We start from the raw sequence: 19,242 nt of genomic DNA, 5'->3' as shown, positions 1-19,242 counted from the left end.
GGGCTGGGCTATATGGCCTAAAATCAGTATTGCAATTTATTGAGCAGTTCACCTCAATAACGAAAAAGGGACGATAAAGAATTTTTTTTTTTATATATACCAGGCCTATCACATAGCCAAACAAAGTGAGTCTTTGACTGAACCAAAAGTTGGAGCAAACAGAGAGACGGATGGTTGATCATTACTTGTTGCTCTCTAAGTCTCTATATCCACAGCATCACAAATCCTCCATTATACTTTACAATAGTTTACAACAGGATGAAGTACTTTATAAAATTTTCATCCCGTGTTTTATGGCTGTTTAACCTGAAGTGTTTATTTTGGATAAAGTCAGTCTGAGTCTCATCTGAACAAACAGAGTTCCAATAAATTTTCAGTTTTCATTTTGGATGGCAAAAAGAAAGGCCTCTTACTAAAACCCCTGATTGGCATTTAGATAACCAGATACCATCTAATGGATGTTATGGAAACGCAGTGACCCCAAAATGATGCCATAGATCTCTAACAGAAACGTTTGGAGATTATTTTACATCCCTCCCTATCCTTCCTCACTGTGTGGTGACAAAACAGACCTTGGTCCTCCTTCACTCTTGTTTTTCACAGTTCCAGTTGTTTTAAACTTTTTAATTATGACTCACTGTACATATGGGTACGTTTAGGAGCTTAAATATTTTCTCGTAGAGATTTCCTGGTTTTGACATGTTCACATGTCTTGCTCATTTTGAAGACTGGCTATATGTGCCATATTTATACCTCTGAGAAACATGAAACCATGGATTACAGTTAAATAATACAATCTGATCACCTTGAAGGAGTAAAGAGTAACTTAATAGTCACATATATCTTATACTAGTATTTTCTTACATTTTCATTATGAGCAATAAGTGATTGTTATATTTTAGGGTTTTTTACACACGTTTGCCAGGGGCAAGTGTGGAATAGTAGATCCTAAAGGTTATTTTGACTGCTGATTCTTCAGGCAGCTGATTCATACACTGGAAGCTGAGCTTTAATAATCGTGTTTCTGTTCTTGAATTCACCGATTTCCCTTACTCTGTAGTTGCATTTTCAGAACTTGAAAACTCAAGCTTCAATAAAATTAGAGATCCTGTCAGTGTAAAGAAGGCTTCTCGATGGGGTACTTGTGAGACAAAGTGAACTAAAATCAGTCACGACCGTGCTCACATTGGTTCTCATCTCTGTCTGCCAGGCTTGAACTGCCTCTCTTTGTAGCTTTACCTGAAATCTAGCAATAGCTGGGAGCCTAGGTCTTCATCCTGCAAACCTGAGATGATGAGTCCCTGTGAACCCTTCTTTGCTGTGAGACAGACTGTTATGACAGACATGTAAGGCTCTCCTCTCCTCTGCAGGGAACGAGCTGAGTGCCTATCTGTGAGCTGAGCCTTATAGACATTATTATGTAACACAAAAACTAAGTACATCACTGAAAATGAGAGTTTGGACAGAAACTTAGATAAAGTTGTGGACAGCTTTGCAGTTTTTAATATAAGTGATTTTTACACAACCTTACAGACTGTTCATCAAACACCCTGATGGAAATATAAAGTTAAAAAAATGATTTTTTGTATTTACTCAGGTTATCTTAAATTTATTTGATCATCTGAAACATTTACATGTGACAAATAAGCAAAAACAGGAGAAATCTGTCAGGGTGCAAATGCTTCTGCACCTTTTTTATTTTGGATATGATATAACGTTGTACGCCACCAGTTAAATAAATGAAGTAAAATCTAAATGAATCCTGTCTTGTGCAGATATCCTGGGGCCTTTCTGACACGTGCTCTTCTTGTGCCTCATTTTGCTGAATCTGTAACGATAACCCCTAAACACCAGACTCACCCAGCTCTCTGGCTCGTAGCGTCGAAAAAATACTTCAAGAAATAAAAGACGAAGGGAACAAGAAAAGCAAGTTTCTCTTATTGTTGTTACTATAGCTACAGCCTGTTCCAGCATGCATTTGATGAGAGGCAAATCGCACTCTGTCACACTAAGAAAAACAAAATCCTTCACACCCATGCATTTTTTGAGGTTGGTCATCCTGACACCTTTGTCTTATTGGACCTTTTTAGGTGACAGGTGGGGTGGGGATGGACTCTGTTTTGGATGTGAAGACCTTCTGCCTGTCCCAATAAACAGTTTCCACTGGACGGGTAGAGAGAGTTTGCTTGATGAAAACGGTAAACATCTGGGCGCAACAAGTTAAACATGGTATTGGGTTTTACTCGATGGCAAGAGTCCCATGCATACTTGCGTGTCTGTCGAGTTGGTTTGGATTGATACATGAGAGATACGTTTTATTTTATTTTTTCTGTGACCTTTTAAGTGTATTATGTAAGAACAGACCACTGCTGTACGGACTGACCTTTAAACAAACTATAAGGGATGAAATCATCTTTACATGACTTAACATACGGTGCCTTGTAAAAGTATTCATACCCATTTCACATTTATTTTTTATTTTTTTACGTTACAATAGATTTCTTTGCATTTCATTTGCATTTTATGTGACAGACCAGAACAAAGTAACACGTAACCGTGAAGGAGAAGGAAAATTATAGATGGATGTGGTTTTCCAATCTTTCTACCAACAAAAAGCTGAAAAATGTTGTGTGCATTTGTACTCAGGGTCCTGAGTAAATCCTTTATAGAACCACTTTTTGCTGCAATTACTGCTGCTGAATCTTTTATAGTATGCCTCAACCAGCTTCGCTCATCTAGAATTGAACATTTATGTCCTGTCTAAAAAGGAACAGGTTCAATAAGATTCGGTGGAGGGCTCCTAAATGTCTTTTGCAGCCACCAACAGGATTGCCCTGTATTAAGCTCCACTCATCCTTCTATTAACTCTGACCTGCTTTGGCATCCCTGCTAAAGAAAAGCATCCCCAAAGTATGATGATGCAACCACAATGTTTTCCCCATGATTCAGGGTAATGGGCAGAGTTTTGCAGGCAGAGCAAACAGCTCAATTTCTGCCTCATCTGACCAGAGCCCTTTCTTCCATGTCTTCCTGTCATTCACGTGGCTTGTTTTAAAAAGCAAACTTATATTTTTTTAACAATGGCTTTCCTCCTGCCACTGTTTCATACAGGCCAGATTTGTGAAATGCACAACTGATAGTAGTCGCCCTGTCACTGGATTCTCCCACCCGAGAAGAGGGTTACTGCAGCTCCTCTGAAGTCACCATGAGCCCTGTCTTCTGCTTTTTTGAGAAATGCTCTCCTTTTATTTCTGCTTAGCTTTAGCCATCTTTCTAGAAACTCTGACCAGCTGGTCTGTCTCCAGCATCCACACAGAACGATGCTGCCACCGCCATTGTTTTAAATAGGGGACGGTGTGGTAAGGACTTAACTAACGCCTCTTGGCTGTTTCTCTGGTTAAGGCTCTCAGGACGCAACAGCCTGCGTTATCATTTTTCTATTTTTGGATGACAGATTGAACAATGATTTGTGAGATGTTCAGAGCTTGGGATATTATTTCATCTGATCCTGCTTTGAGCGTCTCCACAACTTCACCTGTGACCTTTCTGCTCTGTTCCTTGGTCTCTGTGGTGCTTTTTGTTTTCTAATGTCCTCCAAAAACCAGCTGGGGACATCACAAGGCAGATGTATTTATTAAAGTGACTTCTGAAGCCAAATAGCATCATTAGATTTTATTTTGGGTTATCAAAGGGTGCTAAATGCAATTTTATGCCTCGCTTTTTAAAAGATTGGCTGTAATACATTTAAAACCAAGCATTAACTTATTATTTATTGATTTCTTTATGTGGTGTTTTGTGTTGCTCTATATGCATTAATCCCAATTATGTGGTTGTAACATGACCAAATGGGGGAAAAAAGGGTATGAATAGTTTTGCAAAGTGATGTAAGATGACGTAGTCCCCCATCAGAAATTTCTTTCATAAATGAAATGTAGTTTACCCTGTTTTTTTTTTTAAATCACTGTGATTTGTCTATAAGTCCCTTAGACACTGTCATTCATACACCAAATATTAACAAATAATACACCCTGGGGAAAATGTGTAATTTAAACTGCAAAGCACAGAGAGATTTTTTAATCACCCTCTCTGCAGGGGGATGTTCTGATTGCTGCAAATGCTGACTCTACAGATCCGTCCGCTCTGTAGCCTTGCCGCTCACTAATGTGCATAGCGTGATTTAAGAGGCAAATTCGACAGATCTGGATCTGCTGCGCAGCCCGCCCCCCTCACAATAGAGGCTCTCTGTTGTGAGGTTTGGTGCTGACTGGGAGGCAGGCGGCTTTGAGGTGCTCAGACTACTCTCTCGTATCTCTGTCTCTGCGGGGTCGCTGCCATATGGCTCGCTCAGGAAGAAAACAGTGTATCGGTCTGGTGTCTGAGCATTCTGTGCAAACGCGTGAGTTTAAACGACTCTGATGTGGCTGCTTGGGCCAGGTGCTGATTGAGACGATTTCACCGTGGAAGTTCACACTTTATGCATAATGCCTTGTTTACAAATGCACATAATGTAAGTGATAGCTTTTGCTGTTTATGTTATGGGATTTCTCTCAGAATTTAAAACAAATGCACACTAAAAGCCCAGTATTAGAGATAATAGTCTAAAAGGCTGAAACTAGATATTTAAATAAACTTTAACAAAGAGACACAAAGCTCTTGTTTTCTAACATTAAATCCGACGAAATATTTTCAGTTTTAACTAGATTATTTCTATTTGCTCTTTTTATTATTTTTTATTATTATTATTCGGAGGTTTACTTACACTTAAATAATTGTGTTTTTAAATACATTTGGGAATCCCTAGATGGCATAAACAAATCTATAAGCTCCAGAAAACAACATTTCCCTTAATTTGGATTCAGACATGTGCATATATTTTAAGGCAGCACATCAGCCAAACTGTTTCCTGGTGTGACATCATGGAAAAATCAAGATATCAGGAGGGAATTGTGGACCTCCAAAGTCTGGGTCATCCCTGGTTATAATCTTTAGTTGAATGCTATGAGAATTTTGAAATATAATACTTTTATACTGACATTCTGTGTCCTTGAGATAAACCTATTATGGTGTGAAATGTGTAAAGTCCAGAAAACAGCAAAAGAATGGGGAAGACGCTGGTAAGAGAGTGTCATTGTCTATTAAGGGAAGACATGGTTGAAAGGTGACCACTATCCCCACGTCCCTGCAAGGACAAGTGGGGATAAACGATGGAGGGACGGAGATGGCTGAATGTATGTATGGATGGATGGATGGATGGAAGGATGACTGACTGACTGAAAGGCATCTAAATGAGGGAGAAACTGTTATTCCTAAAGAAACTTCAGAAGCCAAAATGTAGTATACAAATTCACTCATAGGGAAACTTAAGGTCTACATTTAGATACATGTCCATTAGTTTGATAAAACTCGAAGTGTTTGGCCATAATGTCCGTTATCACATTTGGAGGAAAAATAGGGAAGCTTGTAAGGTACGGTGGTGGCAGTGTCTTGTCGTCTGGGTGTTTTGCATTGCGGAGCAGTCGACTTCTCACCAAACCTCACTGATGCACTCAGAAGGCAAGGTTGTGATGACAGAAAAGCGGAGGGCATTACGCGAAAAATGGTAACATGATAGAAAAAGACATGATGCTAAAAACACTGTTGATGGTGAGGGATTTTGTGGGGATTGTTAGTTTTTGATATATTTTATTCTCTTCAATCTATTTGTTTCTATTCAGTACCCTAATGTTTTTTTTAATATACTCATTGGCCTTAAAAGAAAAAAAAATAAAGTCGCTACCAAAGAAAATGGTCACCCACAAGCTAATATTCCACATTGAATGTGTGATTAGGGCACACATTCAATGTGGTATTGTTTCGATAAGCTTCTGTAATGTCACATGATTTATTTCCACCCAGTGATTCATTTTTCATTTTTCACCAAGCATTGATGATGGTGGAGTTTGCCCGCTGCGCAAAGCCTTCTTCAAATCATCCCAAAGAATCTCAGTGAGGTTAAGGTCTGGATTCTGTGGTGGCCGATCCATGTGTGAAAATTATGTTTCATGTTCCCTGAACCAATATGCTCGTGCAGAGAAGAAAAACTGCATTGATGAAATAACCTGGTCATTCAGTGTATTCAGGTAGTCAGCTGACCTCTTTCTTTGAGCTCATACTGTTGCTGAACCTACAGCTGACCAGCTACAGTGACCCCAGATCACAGCACTGCCCCACAGGCTGCTACAGTGGGCACTAGGCATGATGGGAGCATCACTTCACCTGCCTCTCTTTTTACCCTGATAAACCAATCACTCTGGAGCAGGGTAAATCTGGACTCATATGACCTTCTTCTATTGCTCCAGGGTCCAATCTTTATGCTCCCTATCAAACTGAAGCCTTTTTTTTCCAGTTAGCCTCACCGATTAGTAGTTTTCTTGCACTACAAGGCTGTTTAGACCCAATCTCCTGAGTTCCCTTCGCATTGTGCGTGTGGAAACGCTCTTACTTTCACTATTAAACATAGGCCGGAGCTCTACTGTTGTTTCTTTCAAGCTGATTTCACTTAACGTTTACATGATCGCCGATCATTCAGGATTTTTTTCAGGCCACATTTCCTCCTCGAAGACAACGAGTCCCCACCATCCTTCCGGTTTTTAATAATGCGTTGGACAGTTCTTAACCCAATTTTGGTAGTTTCTGCAACCTCCTTACATGTTTTCTCTGCTTGATGCATGCCAAGGATTTGACCCTTCTGAAACAGACTGACATCTTTTCTACAACCAGAGGATGTGTCGTTTGACATGGTTGTTTAAGAAATGAGAAGCAACTCATTGCACCAGTTGGGATTAAATAACTTGTTGCCAGCTGAAACATAATCACCCATGCAGTAATTTTCCAATGGGAGGCTCACACCTATTTGTTAAATCCAGGTGAAGACTTTTTTGGCGAGGCAGTATATTTTATAAATATGTCCAAGTTTAATAATGTGTGAGAAATTCTTGTTTATTAAGTGAGTATTTAATACAGGTGGCACAATAAATGGCTACAATACAATGATGTGCCTCTTGTAAATTCATTATATTGTAAAAAAGAAATTAGCCCTTCATGTTATGGAAAAACTTCTTGATACAAGAGATGAAAAACTAGGGTTTTTAACCCTTTAAATGGCAGCTTATCAATTAATCGTTAGTTGATCGATAAGATCAACTTTAGATTAACTCATTAATTGATAACTTGCATCTCTTTTTCAAATCGTTGACTCTAAGAATATGGGCTCAGTAAGGAAGCATGCAGACCAGCCATGTTAATTCTTTTCTTCCAGAGCCTCTCAGTTACATGGATCTTTGAGTTAATGCTGAGAAAGCTGTTGGACTCAAATAATCCCTGCATTAATCTGTGATGAGCCGTCCTGTTTTTGCTGATGTTAAACCTGGTTCAGTCTGAGGCCAGCTCCCTTCATTGGGGGGGGCGTCATATCATGGTTTGCCACTGTCTCAGCCATTATCGTGTCTGCATAGAAGTTTCCCAGTTTTGTTATTGTTTGTTTAAAATAAGCTTGTTGTAATTTGAGATTGCTCCCATCTGTTTCTACCTTCGTATCTGTACTGAACATTATTGTTCATGGTTTGGAGTTCGACTGATGTCAGATTTCTCGAAGCATCATTCAGCCTGATTGGCTGCTTTTGAAAGGTCTGCTTTTAAAATATCCTTAAAGAAACACTGAAATGTTTAATGCATGAGTTGTCACAGGGCATTATTTTCTTGCATAAAGGAATACCTTAATTTCTCTGGTATCAGATGTCTCCTGTGCACCTACACTTCTGTGTTTCCGATAAAGCGCTCAAAACAAAAAAAAAAAAACCCTGCCCTCTCCTCCTCTCTGTTTCCTCTCTCTTTGCCTCTCTTGTCTGTCGACTTCAGTTCAGCGGACAGCGCACGGTCCAGTTGTTTTCCAGATGGTCTGTGATGATTAGGGAGCTCTTGGAAGACATCACTCAGCTGAAATGCTCTACAGCTGTGAGCCCGTGGGACGCTATGTTAAAATGTCCAAAGAGAACTTTGGACTAATGGACAGTTTCCAGAGGCAGATTGTGGCAACTTCAATCTCTTAATTTGCCTTTATCCACATTTAACGAGGCAACCAACTGGCCTTTTCCCCCTGTTCTCCATCTGTTCTCCATGTGTAGACGGATGAACCAAACCTCAGATTTCATTCACACCCTCATGAAACCGGCTCCTGGAAATATTACAGCTTTGTCCTTTTTTCACAGGTACAGTGCTATATTGATGTACTGGTTGTTGCCAAGTTTTCAATTTAGCAGCAGCGGTCAAGGGATTAATATCATGCCGCTCTGGTGCTGAGGCTTTGGTTTGTTCGCTCTCTGCTGTCTCCTTGCAATCACCTGTTCTCCCCTTGCAGTCCTCAAATGTCCCAGAGCGGTCACTTTCATGCTGTTTCTTTTCACAAGCTTTTAAATCTGCTCACCGTTCTCCTCTGGACATTATGAGCTTAGCGACAGCCTTGGTTACATGCAGTGCCTTGCAAAAGTATTGAACTTTTTAACATTTCGTCCTGTTGCTACCACAAACTTTTAGTCCAGTGGGGCTTAAAGTTTGTGGCAGTAGCAGGGAAAAAATGCCAATATACTTAATTGGCATTTTGTATTTTAGGTATTAAACCAACACAAAGTGGTACATAATTGTGAAGTTGAATTTCTTATCAGCATCAGCATCAATATATTTGTTCTGTGAATGTCTCAGAGCTTTGTTAGATAAGCTTAATGAATAATACCATTAGGAAGTTTAAAACCGGGCATAGATTGTACCGACGCTCTGATGCGACCTGGTTGCTCACACTATACGTAAAAAAAAAAAAAAACACGTCGGAATCAGCCCCGCAGAGAGATAGCGCTTGTCAGACTCGTCTACCCGGAAGCCAAACGTAAACAATAGACGAAGAAGACGGAAGTGTCAATCCTCACTGTTGAGAGGCTCACTAGAGCTCCTCCGTAGTTTGACTCCATGTCATACCTACCGTCACTATGCTTCTCTCCTCTCCTATGTTTTCTCTGAGAAGAAGAAGAAGAAGAATTCCCTTGTTTGCACATGCGTAGCGCGCAAGGTTGGGCAAAATGGCTCATAGACGCTCATAGCTCTACTTCAACAACAGGACACGCTCACAATCACCTGACGAGGGCCAACTCAATTTTAAACCCGTTTGATTTTCATCATGCTGTATGAATCCTGATCGGGAGGTGGTCATGAGAGGCTAATCGCCCCTCATTACCCCCTGTATACTACACGACGCAGGACGCACGATGCAGCTGAAACTCGACACGATACAAAAGATTCTCGTTGCACGACTGAAGAAATGGCCCAAAAAGGGCAAAAAAATCATACAGTGTAGGCCACCTTAAAGCAGGGTCACTCTATACACCATTATGTTTGTCATGTAAAAATGGAAAGAGTATGCCAGACTCAATTGCGCATCTAGATATGGCCATGTATCTAAACTGGAAGGCAACACAGAGAGCATCAATCAGACAGGCAGGCAAGAGACTTGTAGCAACTCTGGAGGAGCTGCATAGATCCACGGCTCAGATGGGAGAATCTTCGAGCAAGAGATCTATGGGTTTATTCCACACATCTGGCATTTATGGCAGAATGGCCTTCACGCCATTGTTGAAGGAAAGCTCCATTTAAAAGTTACCAAAAGCAAACATGTGAAAGAAGGAGCTTCAAGTGGGAAAAGTTTTGCCTACATGCAAAATTCTAAGTATGGTGGAAAACTAATACTGCACATCACCCTGTACACAACATCCCCAGGTTGAAACATGGTAGCGGCTGCATTTTGCTGTGGAGATGTTTTTCTTCACCAGGGACTTTCCTGTCCCACATGTACTGGTGGTCAAAGTTGATGTGAAGTACAATGTCCATATTGGACCTGTTGGAGGTTGCAAAACACTTAAGACCGAGGCTCAGTCCAGTGGAGAACAATTGGCAGGGCCTGAAAGTTGCTGATCAGACGTTCACCATCCAGTAGGCTAGAAGCACAAAGCTGGTGCTGATTTATGGCTGTGGTTGCAGCAAAAGGTTGTTGTACAAAGTATTGACTTGAGGACGCAGAATACATCTTTCAGAATTTTTCTTTTTTTTTTTTCTTTTGTGTCCATCACAGTTGTTCTGGGACTTGTCGAAGTCATTTATATAACCATTAGACAAGCTTTTTCAATCTTATCAAACCTTTTGTAAGCTGCGCAGGCATTTTTAGTGTGGCACCTATAGTAAGTTGAGTGCTGTGCTGCTGGAAGGGGTGATTAGGAGATATAAACGGTAACCCAGGTCATCTTGACTTTGTCAAACAACACCAACGCTGACTCCAGGTGCATCGGACTGATAGAGAGAAGGGACACTCGGAGCCTATTGGAATAGAGAACAACACCATGTTTTAACAGCAATACTGAGCGTGTTGAGTTGTTGGTTTAACAACTGACTTGTGTGGAGGTCCTCTCTCACACTCTGATGTTCCTGCGTGAAACAAATATTTGAACTCGGTCTCTATTTAAACAACATGCTGTGATTGACTTTATTTAATGTCATCACTGGAGTTACCACACAAGGAATGCACCGTAGTTTGAGGTCAAGTGTTTGCTTGGCACTGTGCCCAGCCTAACCCTACCTCAGTCCCCATCCCTAAGGCTTGCTTCAGACGTTACTCACCTTTGTTAGTGATCTGGGTGGAAGATTTCTGCCAAACAAGTCCAGAGCAAAAGATGACGACGTTTGCGTTTTCACATCCTCCTCTCGCATATTGTTAAAAGATTTTATGAACTTATTTTTTTTAACAACACTGTTTCCATTAAGTCCATTGTGGTCTTTGTTTTGTGCAATTTACTTAAGTCATTACCACTGGCATTTGTTTACTGCGCTTTATAAAACGGTGTTACTAACCTTTTGTCAGGATCACTGAGGAGACAAAACTCAAGACGCGAGCAGCATGAGCTTTATTTCAACTAAACACCTTCCTAGTCTAGCTTCAACCATGGTTAGTTTAATAGAAATCCACCCTCCCTTGCTCTCACACTGCTTCTTCAACACGGCTATTTTTTTTTCCCTCGTTCCACTTAGAGGCCGTGTGTGAGATGACACCGGAGTGGGTCGAGCTGACAGAAGCTTGATAACTGCTGTAATGATTTCACCTCCCAGTGATCCATTACTCTAATCAGCTGTTGGCTTTCTGCAGCGTGCTTCTGCAGCAGTAAGAAACGAGCATCGCTTGAAGTCAAAGGTCTGGTTTAAATATCAGCTCCATTTGCTCGAGGATAAATACAGCCTTCCCACGTTCGTGCTGTAATTCACAAATTGATGTGTGCAGGGCAGTAGCCCCTCCTCCAGCCTGAATGAGAGGAAACCCACTGTTTGTTACTGTAATACCTCTGCTGGTGGCTCAGATAAATACACCCTCACTTTGGACCGTGACAGTGTAATTGGTGTTTTTTTTTTGGGGTGTTTTTTTTTGCCTCTGTGGGTAGTGAGATTTTACTGCCACCTCTCACAAGTCCATTAAAGACTGTTTTAAGATGACGTTCTGAGGATTGGAAATATGTTCCCCATTAAGTGTTGGGTATGCTCCTCTAAGGGCGGGAACTCAAAAGCATAATAGTCACAATTACAGAGAGAGATGCGTCATATAATTATATGTTAGAGCTGTAATGGCAAGATGAATAATGGATTAGATTATTGACAAACAAATTAAAATGTGGTTATACATTTTTCATAGAAAACCCCATAATTTCTGCTTGTTTTGCTCTCATGTCGTGTAGTTTAGCTCCGTTTCTCTATATAATGTTGTGTTTATTCAATACATTAAACAGAATGAAACTGTTTTGCATTGTTAATTAATATTTAAAGTATGATTTAAATCTACAGCCTCAATAAATGAGCTAAAACTTCATATAGTAATGTTGTGTTGAGTTTTTGATTGGCTGTTTAGAGAGCATCTTTTTGCGCTTTTTCCTACATATCATCCCCTCAGCTGTATAATCCACTATTAAGTTATTTTTTTTGTGGTAATTTGTAGATAAAGCCTCTCTATTCACTGTTACCAACTAACATTTTCAGTCCAAAGTAAGTCATAGTTTCTGTCATTTCTAGAAATTATGAGTCGAGAGGTATTTTTAAAAAAAAGGGAGGGGATTCGTCCAAAAAGCGGTAAGCTTTTCAAAAAGCATTTACAAGTTTCTGTGTTTTGATGGTAAATGCTGCTGTAAATGAACTCTTGAGATCTCTTTAGATTTTTTTATTGCCTCTCTATCCTCTTGTATTCATTGTTTATTCATGAAGGCAGGGGGCTGATTAGTCATTCACTGTGACTGCGCAGATGTGTACACAAACATTTTCTCTTTACCAGCAACTATTGCACTTTAAATCTGCCTCGCTGTCAGGATACAATTCTCTATACCTCTGAGCAGGGGGTCTAATTTTGGAAAATATGTTCACATATATTTTTAAGACACATAGGCTTCAGGGTCTGGATGGAGTTTAGGATATTTATGTTGGTCTTAGCTTTTTTTAACACAGCAGAGTTTTCGAAGATTCTCTCAATTTTATTTCCTGTACTTGCTATATTAGATAGTGAAAGATAATATAGTGTCAAGGGAAACTACTGGCTGGAACGTTTGCTAAAGGTGGTTGATTCAATATTAAACATTTATGTGTCACTTTTATATAAAGATGCACTGACTGGAATTTTAAAGCCAGTTCAAAATTTCTGATTTTCTAAAGATTTGATCTGTCGATGCCAACTTTAGCTGATTATGATTTTCCTTTAGATAGCTTTGATGTAAGCAGATGGAATAACAGATTTTTATGTTGCCTTCCTAGCTTGAGTGGTCAATAGTATTATATATATTATGAGCAGAATCGAAATTGTAATGGTGTGCGAGCAGCAATTAAATCGGGGTTTTACTATTGGTTTAAAACAAAGACAGTTGACATTTTAAACTTCCATTAGCACCTGGCATTCAAGATTAACACAGTTAGCACTGCTAGCATTACTGAAACAGCACTCTCCATGTGTCCCTTAGAAAATGTGGATTCTTACCTTAACTGATATTTCCAGCATGTTTCATAACACCCACAGGCTAAAAGTTAAAATGGATACAACAGAGCTTCTTCTTGTCTGTTGAAGGTTTTTGCTCTCTCTCTCTCGCAGTTTAAATGAGTCCCACCATGTTATCAAAAACTTACATTTCTCTGCTTCCTCTGACTTTATTTTAGACACCATCTAATTTGGAAGGAAACTTTTAGTTATCAAATGAGGGATATTTCAGGGTCTGTTCGGGTCATCAAACATTTTAGCAATTTATCTCAAGGTCATGCTCAGGAAAATCTTTTTAATATTTTGGCCCATTTGCCTTTGTTCTCCATGTGAACAAACAGGGAGATCAATTACTTTTCTTCATGTATTATATACTTTCATATTTGGGTTTTGCACCAAAAGCAAAGAAACTGGGACAGAGCATGATATCCAGAGACTGCATTTTAAACACCAAATTGAATCTTAAAACAGCTTACTTCTCTCAGCAACAACATCCACACTGAAGAGTGTTATTGCCAATGCGACAGGGTAGCATTCACTGACAGGAAAACAAATCTTTTTTTTTTTTATTCAAGCATAACATCTGCTGATTCTGGCCATCAACCAAGATCTCTTTTAATGTTACACAAATTTGAGCTTTATTTTCCCTCATGGATGGATGGAAACATGTATACATTTTCCACAAATATTTCCCATGTTTACCAACAAGCATACGTTGTGGTTTAGTTTAGGGTTAGATCTCAGTTTTCTTCTCATTGCTGAATGTCTGAGCAAGTTTCCTGTTATTGTTAAATCACTGACATTTACTGAGCTGCAGTATGTGCGAACGACAGATTACAGCTACTCTTAACAGATTGTTGGAGGCAGTAATGTTTCCTCCAATGTTCGGAAGTTACTTTAACCTTAATATTGCTCTAAGTTTGTAGCTGACGAACTGTGAGTTCCTCTTCTGCTTAGTTAGGCATGAAACCCAGACTGTTGGCCTGTGATTATGTGTGTCTGCGCTCATAAAATAAGTTAAGAAAGAAGGGAGTCAGCTGTGGCTCCAAAGCAGCATTTTGTTTAACAGCAAACATCCGCTGAGCTCAGATTCTGTTATTTGTGTCGGTGGAAGTAAACAGCTGCTGCTCCAGTCATGTCCACAGTGGCTTTGATCGGCTCACTTCCTTCCATCATGAGGCCAGATATCTGCCAGAGTAGCTTTAGACATATTTGCACTGAAGACTAAATGAAAAGGGACATTTACGCATTTAGTTTCCATATGGTTTATTGTCCCCTTTTAGCCAAAACTCACCACTCTGGTGATTTCTGAAACAGAAATGATAATGTTATTAGGTGAATAAACTGATAAGCACAAGATTTCATGTACGTTTATTTTCTAATAAGAGAACCTGCCGCTCTTGCCTTATTTGTCACAATGAGCTGTAATGGTCTTTGTTAAATACAATTTTTAATATTATAAATCAGCCTGTATTATTTGGAAAAAAGACAATCATGGTCCTGTATTTATAATAATATAATTTTTTATAGCTTTTTAAAGGATTGAATTAGGTGCTTTCCAACAGTTTAGCAGACAGGAGTCATTTTTCTGTTGGGTCCTTGATCATGTTTGATTATGTTAAACTTTGGTCTTTGACTTGTACGTCCATACTAAAGCCTCTGTCTGTGTGAGGATATAAAATGTTAAAGCTCTGTGCCGCACCAGTTTAAACAGAATTTTAATAATGCAATTATATTGCAGTGCTGTGTACTCAGATAGACTGGTAAGATTATACCTGCAGCACAGCTAGCAGGTTTTTTTTAACCTCATGTGTCTGTTTCCTTGATTGCAGTGTGTTGGTTTGCACAAACTTTAGCATCAAAGGGCATTTGAATATTAATGTAACTTTGGCTTTCAACATTTTCTCCTTGTTTTGTAATATCACTTAATAGGGCATAACATTCCTTGTGCTGTTTCCTTACTTTTAAATTCAGTGTTTGTAATCTTTTGTCTATAGAACAAAATATGGTCTTAGGTAAAAAAAAAAAAAAATCCTTTAAGCGAATCCTAAGAACTAATTTGGTTATCAATTATTAAGCTTAATTAAAAACGCATTAGAAATTACTCAGTGGTTTTGTGGGACTGATTTTGAATTTTTTTCCATGTTCTGTTTTGATTTTAGTAGAATTTTAGCTTGTTTCTTATCTCTGTGTTCAGGAAAGTCGTTTATTGAACATTGCTCAGACACACGCTACCTCACCTGAATGTGTCTGATGTAAAAATACACCAAAGATGAGATCATTTTATGGTACCGTTTACAGGTATGTTGTAAATGGAAATTTCTATTTCCTGCTCTTTTTATGCGTGGATAAGAATTCAGGTCAGACAGTTTAAAAATGATTTCCCTCGTTTTAATTTCAACAAACCTTTGCAGATACCCTCTGATTTACTATTTTGGAACAGTGTAAATCATCAGCACAGAAGGTTAATTTTAAGTTTGCAGTAGATATTTTTGTGCATGGACGTCTGATCTGACTACCATCAGCGGAGCCACTGAATTAAACAAAGTGGCCTGTTAATTATTCTGGATTCTGACTGGTAACTGTTCAGGTAGTTTAACTGGACGTTTATTGTCTTGTGTATCTCTTTTAATCCAGCAAATGTGCTGTCTGCTCGGCATTTAGATTACCCTATAATTTTTTGATGTCTGAATTATCTTATCCCTGTAATTTTAAATACTACTGTGAAGAAGTACAAAATAAGTAAGGTCATTGCATTTTTTTTCTTGGCCTATACTGATTTCCGATTTGTGTTTTTTGTTGTTTCTGACCTGCATTTAATTGATTTTCATTATTTCTACATTTCTTTACATTCAACCCTCTAACAGATATGCTAAATTTTACTGATTAAATGTAACATTATATGTCAAAATTATTAGTTTATTGATCATGGACTCATTTATATACATCCAATCAAGCCTGTCTTTAAACAGAAGTTTTCCCATTCGAGAGCCGCTGTATTTCACAAAAATCCGATTTTTATTAAACAGAAAAGATGCAATTAAAGACATGTTTATAGACTGAAAATTATGGGAGCTTTTTATTTCTGGTAAACTGAAAAACCTGATTTTAATATTTGACCTGCTGATCACCAAACGCCAATCAGGGAATATTTGTTGATTCCAATATTCAGATTCATTACTGCAGCTCTGTTTATTGCACATTGGCAGCTCTGTTCAGTTGTGTTGCTCACTGTGAGTCCTGAAGATGCAGTGCTTTTGTTTTTAAGCAATCAGAGAGTTTATTTGTTGATTTATTGATACTGTGCAAAGGATGTGTCTTAGATATGTGCCATGGTGACATGTAAGTGTGTGGCCATTTTAACTCTAGTCCATTATTAAAGAGGACCTACCTGTCAGTGCAGCAAACCTTTATTGTCTGGCAAATAAGGAGAAGCATGCAACAAAAGGATTTAGGCAGAAATTCTACCCTCATGATGTGCAGAAAGGTCGAGCCAACTCTACAGCTCACTGATGGGAAAAAGAAACAGTAGATTTGATGGACAGCTTTGGATTTTAGAGACAGAAAGCCCTAAAGTCCTGAAGCTTTTCAGTTTTAACTTACTGGCAGCCTGGCAGTGTGTCCTTTCTCTTGGTGCTTGTTGAAAAATGAGAAGCGGTAAATCAGAGTTTCTGGTATTTATAGAAAGCTGCATGGTGGCTTTGATTCTTTAGTGTTAATGTTTTGTTTATTCTGTGGAGAAGATGTCTACAGTAAAAAAAAAAAAAAAAAAAAAAGGTCCACCAACATTAAGCAGTGCTGCATGCTGCACCAGGTTCTGACGGATTCATTTAAACTTAGTACTTCTTCTGTCTCTAACCTTTAGTCAGAAGCATTATCAGAGATCACCAAAAGAGCAGTTTAGTGACTGCTGGACCTTGGAGCAGAGCAGCTTGGTTAGATCAGTATTGAGTCAGGCATATAAATGATCATTGTCTCTGTGGTGGCTTTATTTCCCTTTAGCTCAGTCGTCTTTAGAATGACTTGTCCATTTCTGTGAAATGATAAAAAGAGGCTTTGATCTTTTATTATTTTGATGTCTTTATTTGATTGATGTTATTTTGAAAGATTAACCAGGGGTTGTTATTTGATCAAGGTTTAGTCCTGGTTGTTATTTAATTGAGCTGTTAAATGCTTTGTCTGCTTTTTCGTCTAAATATTCCCATGCCGTCCTTCTTGGGCATTAAAATTACTTTTACATGTGGATGCATTAACATTATAGAATGTACAGAATGTAAACTCTACAGAATTACTCAACTTATTTCTATTTTTCTTGGGCTTGTAAAACATTGTTAATGTAGAAACACAACAGGAAAACAGTATGTAGCCTATAGTTATTAAAATATTATCCTTTGAACTAACTCTCATTTTAATTGATTAGGGAGAGTAATTATTTATACACATATAGTGTAACCTTTAATGTTCTGCTTGCCCTGAACACATCCAAAACACAAACATAATATCTGCCAAGTCTGGGATGGATGTAGGGAGTGTTTGCTAACCTGTAGTCATGCTGCTTGGTTTATTGGCCTGGCTGACTGGAATCACGCTGACCTCGGCCCCTCCAGTAAAGGACTGTGGTCCTATGGTAAAAAAAAAAAAAAAAAACAGCTGTAAAAAACTTAACTGGTTAATTTTGTGCACAGATGCTTTCTCTACTCCACTTCTTTCTTTCCAGCATGTTTGCTACTTTATTGGGTAGAAAGAAGAAAAACAAATCGACCAACGAAACAGACCGGCCGGTTGAGAATCCTCCCGAACCTCCCTGGCCACCCTTTGCCTTGGTGTGACTGACTTTAGCCACCGCTCAAAGTTGGTACTACTGGAAAAGCGGTATTAATTCCTTTAGACAATTTCACTATAGAGTGGATCCTCTGCCGTCCCCTTGCCCGGTCCATTTGTGAGACCCAGAGGTGAACTGCTCCTCCTCATGGCCTTTCCTCATCCTATAAGCCTCCCACCTGTCAGCCTCTGTGGAGGGCAGGGCTGCAGCATCTTCTCACAGCAAGCAGGGCGCCTGCAGCTGGAAGAGTACGATTCCTCACACAGTGATGTGACAGATGATGGGAAACCGCTTTTGGGGCGCAGATTATTTTTAATTTCTTTCTCTTTTTTTTTACTGCTTATGCCGCCCGCTGTGTGTCATTGAAAAAAGTGCCGCCCCGGGCGGCTGCCTGGTTCGCCCATGCCAAAAAACGCTATTGCTATAATGCCTTTGTTTCGCTTTTCTAAAACCAACTGTAAATCACTAGAAGGTTTTTGTGTTTTCCTGACTTGGATTCTCTCACATGATTGAGGGGAGGCAATGCTGTGGATCTGTGCAGGACGGAGAACTGGTAGCTCAGAGGGAAAAAAAGGCCTATTTGCACTTGAAGGGTTGTGTTTATTTGTTAGGCTTCTTCTCCAAACAAAGATGCATCTTGAACAGAGAAACAGCTGTGCTAAGGAATCCAATTTCTTTGTTTTCTCCATCATGAATATGCTCTGAAATCGTACAGCTCTGCAATCATGTGGAGTTAATTGTGCGCGCCTGCGAGCACATTGAGATTAGGTCCAGATGTCAGCATGCACCCTGTTTTTGGCACTTTTGTTAGGGTGTTGCGCCTTTGAGCCTGCAGAGGGCGCCAAAGTTGCATAACCTGCTCCATGGTTTGATCCCCTGTTTTGTAAATTATTGTACATTGTTTTTTGATTTTAGAGAAAAGGGTTTGCTGGTATTTGCATTTGTATATTTTTTACTACAACAACAAAATCAGTGTAAAATATGCGTCAAAAGTTTAAAATAGCTTTTCCCATTTTTATTAATTTCATGTCATCAAATTTGTCAGGGATTTCTGTTTCTGCTGTCGGTAAAATGTAGCAAATTATTGTTGTCAGCAGAGGGCAGTGTTGGATTTTGGTCACAACATAAATGATGTCTGTTCTCCCTGAGTTTTCACATTGTCTGAAGGGGTGATATTTTAACCAATAAAAATAGAAGAAACAACACATTTGTTGTTTTCCCCTGGCTTTTGACCTCCCCCCCCCCATCATCAAACCAGCTAAGTGGCTTTTAAGAACATGCATTACTTAGAAAATAAAAAGCATCGGTCTGCCAAGTGTAGGAGGCTTAATGGTAGCACTTTTGT

The 19,242-nt window shown here is 39.2% G+C and overlaps 1 protein-coding gene across 20 annotated transcripts in view; it reads left to right on the top strand.

Annotated features, from left to right (window-relative positions):
• Positions 1-19,242, top strand: part of LOC105938538 (pleckstrin homology domain-containing family A member 5) — a 110,691-nt gene that overhangs the window by 14,187 nt on the left and 77,262 nt on the right. Inside the window, exon 4 of one of the 20 annotated variants that reach the window (XM_036148019.1) lies at positions 1,776-1,920. The exons of the other annotated variants lie outside the window; for them this stretch is intronic. Within the exon in view, the coding sequence (XP_036003912.1) occupies positions 1,776-1,905 (130 nt within the window). The 3' untranslated portion in view covers positions 1,906-1,920. Of the gene's footprint in view, positions 1-1,775; positions 1,921-19,242 lie in introns of those variants that run through there. 20 annotated transcript variants of the gene reach the window in all.

The sequence above is a fragment of the Fundulus heteroclitus genome, chromosome 2 (assembly GCF_011125445.2).
Source record: "Fundulus heteroclitus isolate FHET01 chromosome 2, MU-UCD_Fhet_4.1, whole genome shotgun sequence".
NCBI classification, from domain to species: Eukaryota; Metazoa; Chordata; class Actinopteri; order Cyprinodontiformes; family Fundulidae; genus Fundulus; species Fundulus heteroclitus.
Note: the sequence above shows the minus strand (reverse complement) of the source record. Positions and strands in the feature narration are given on the sequence as shown.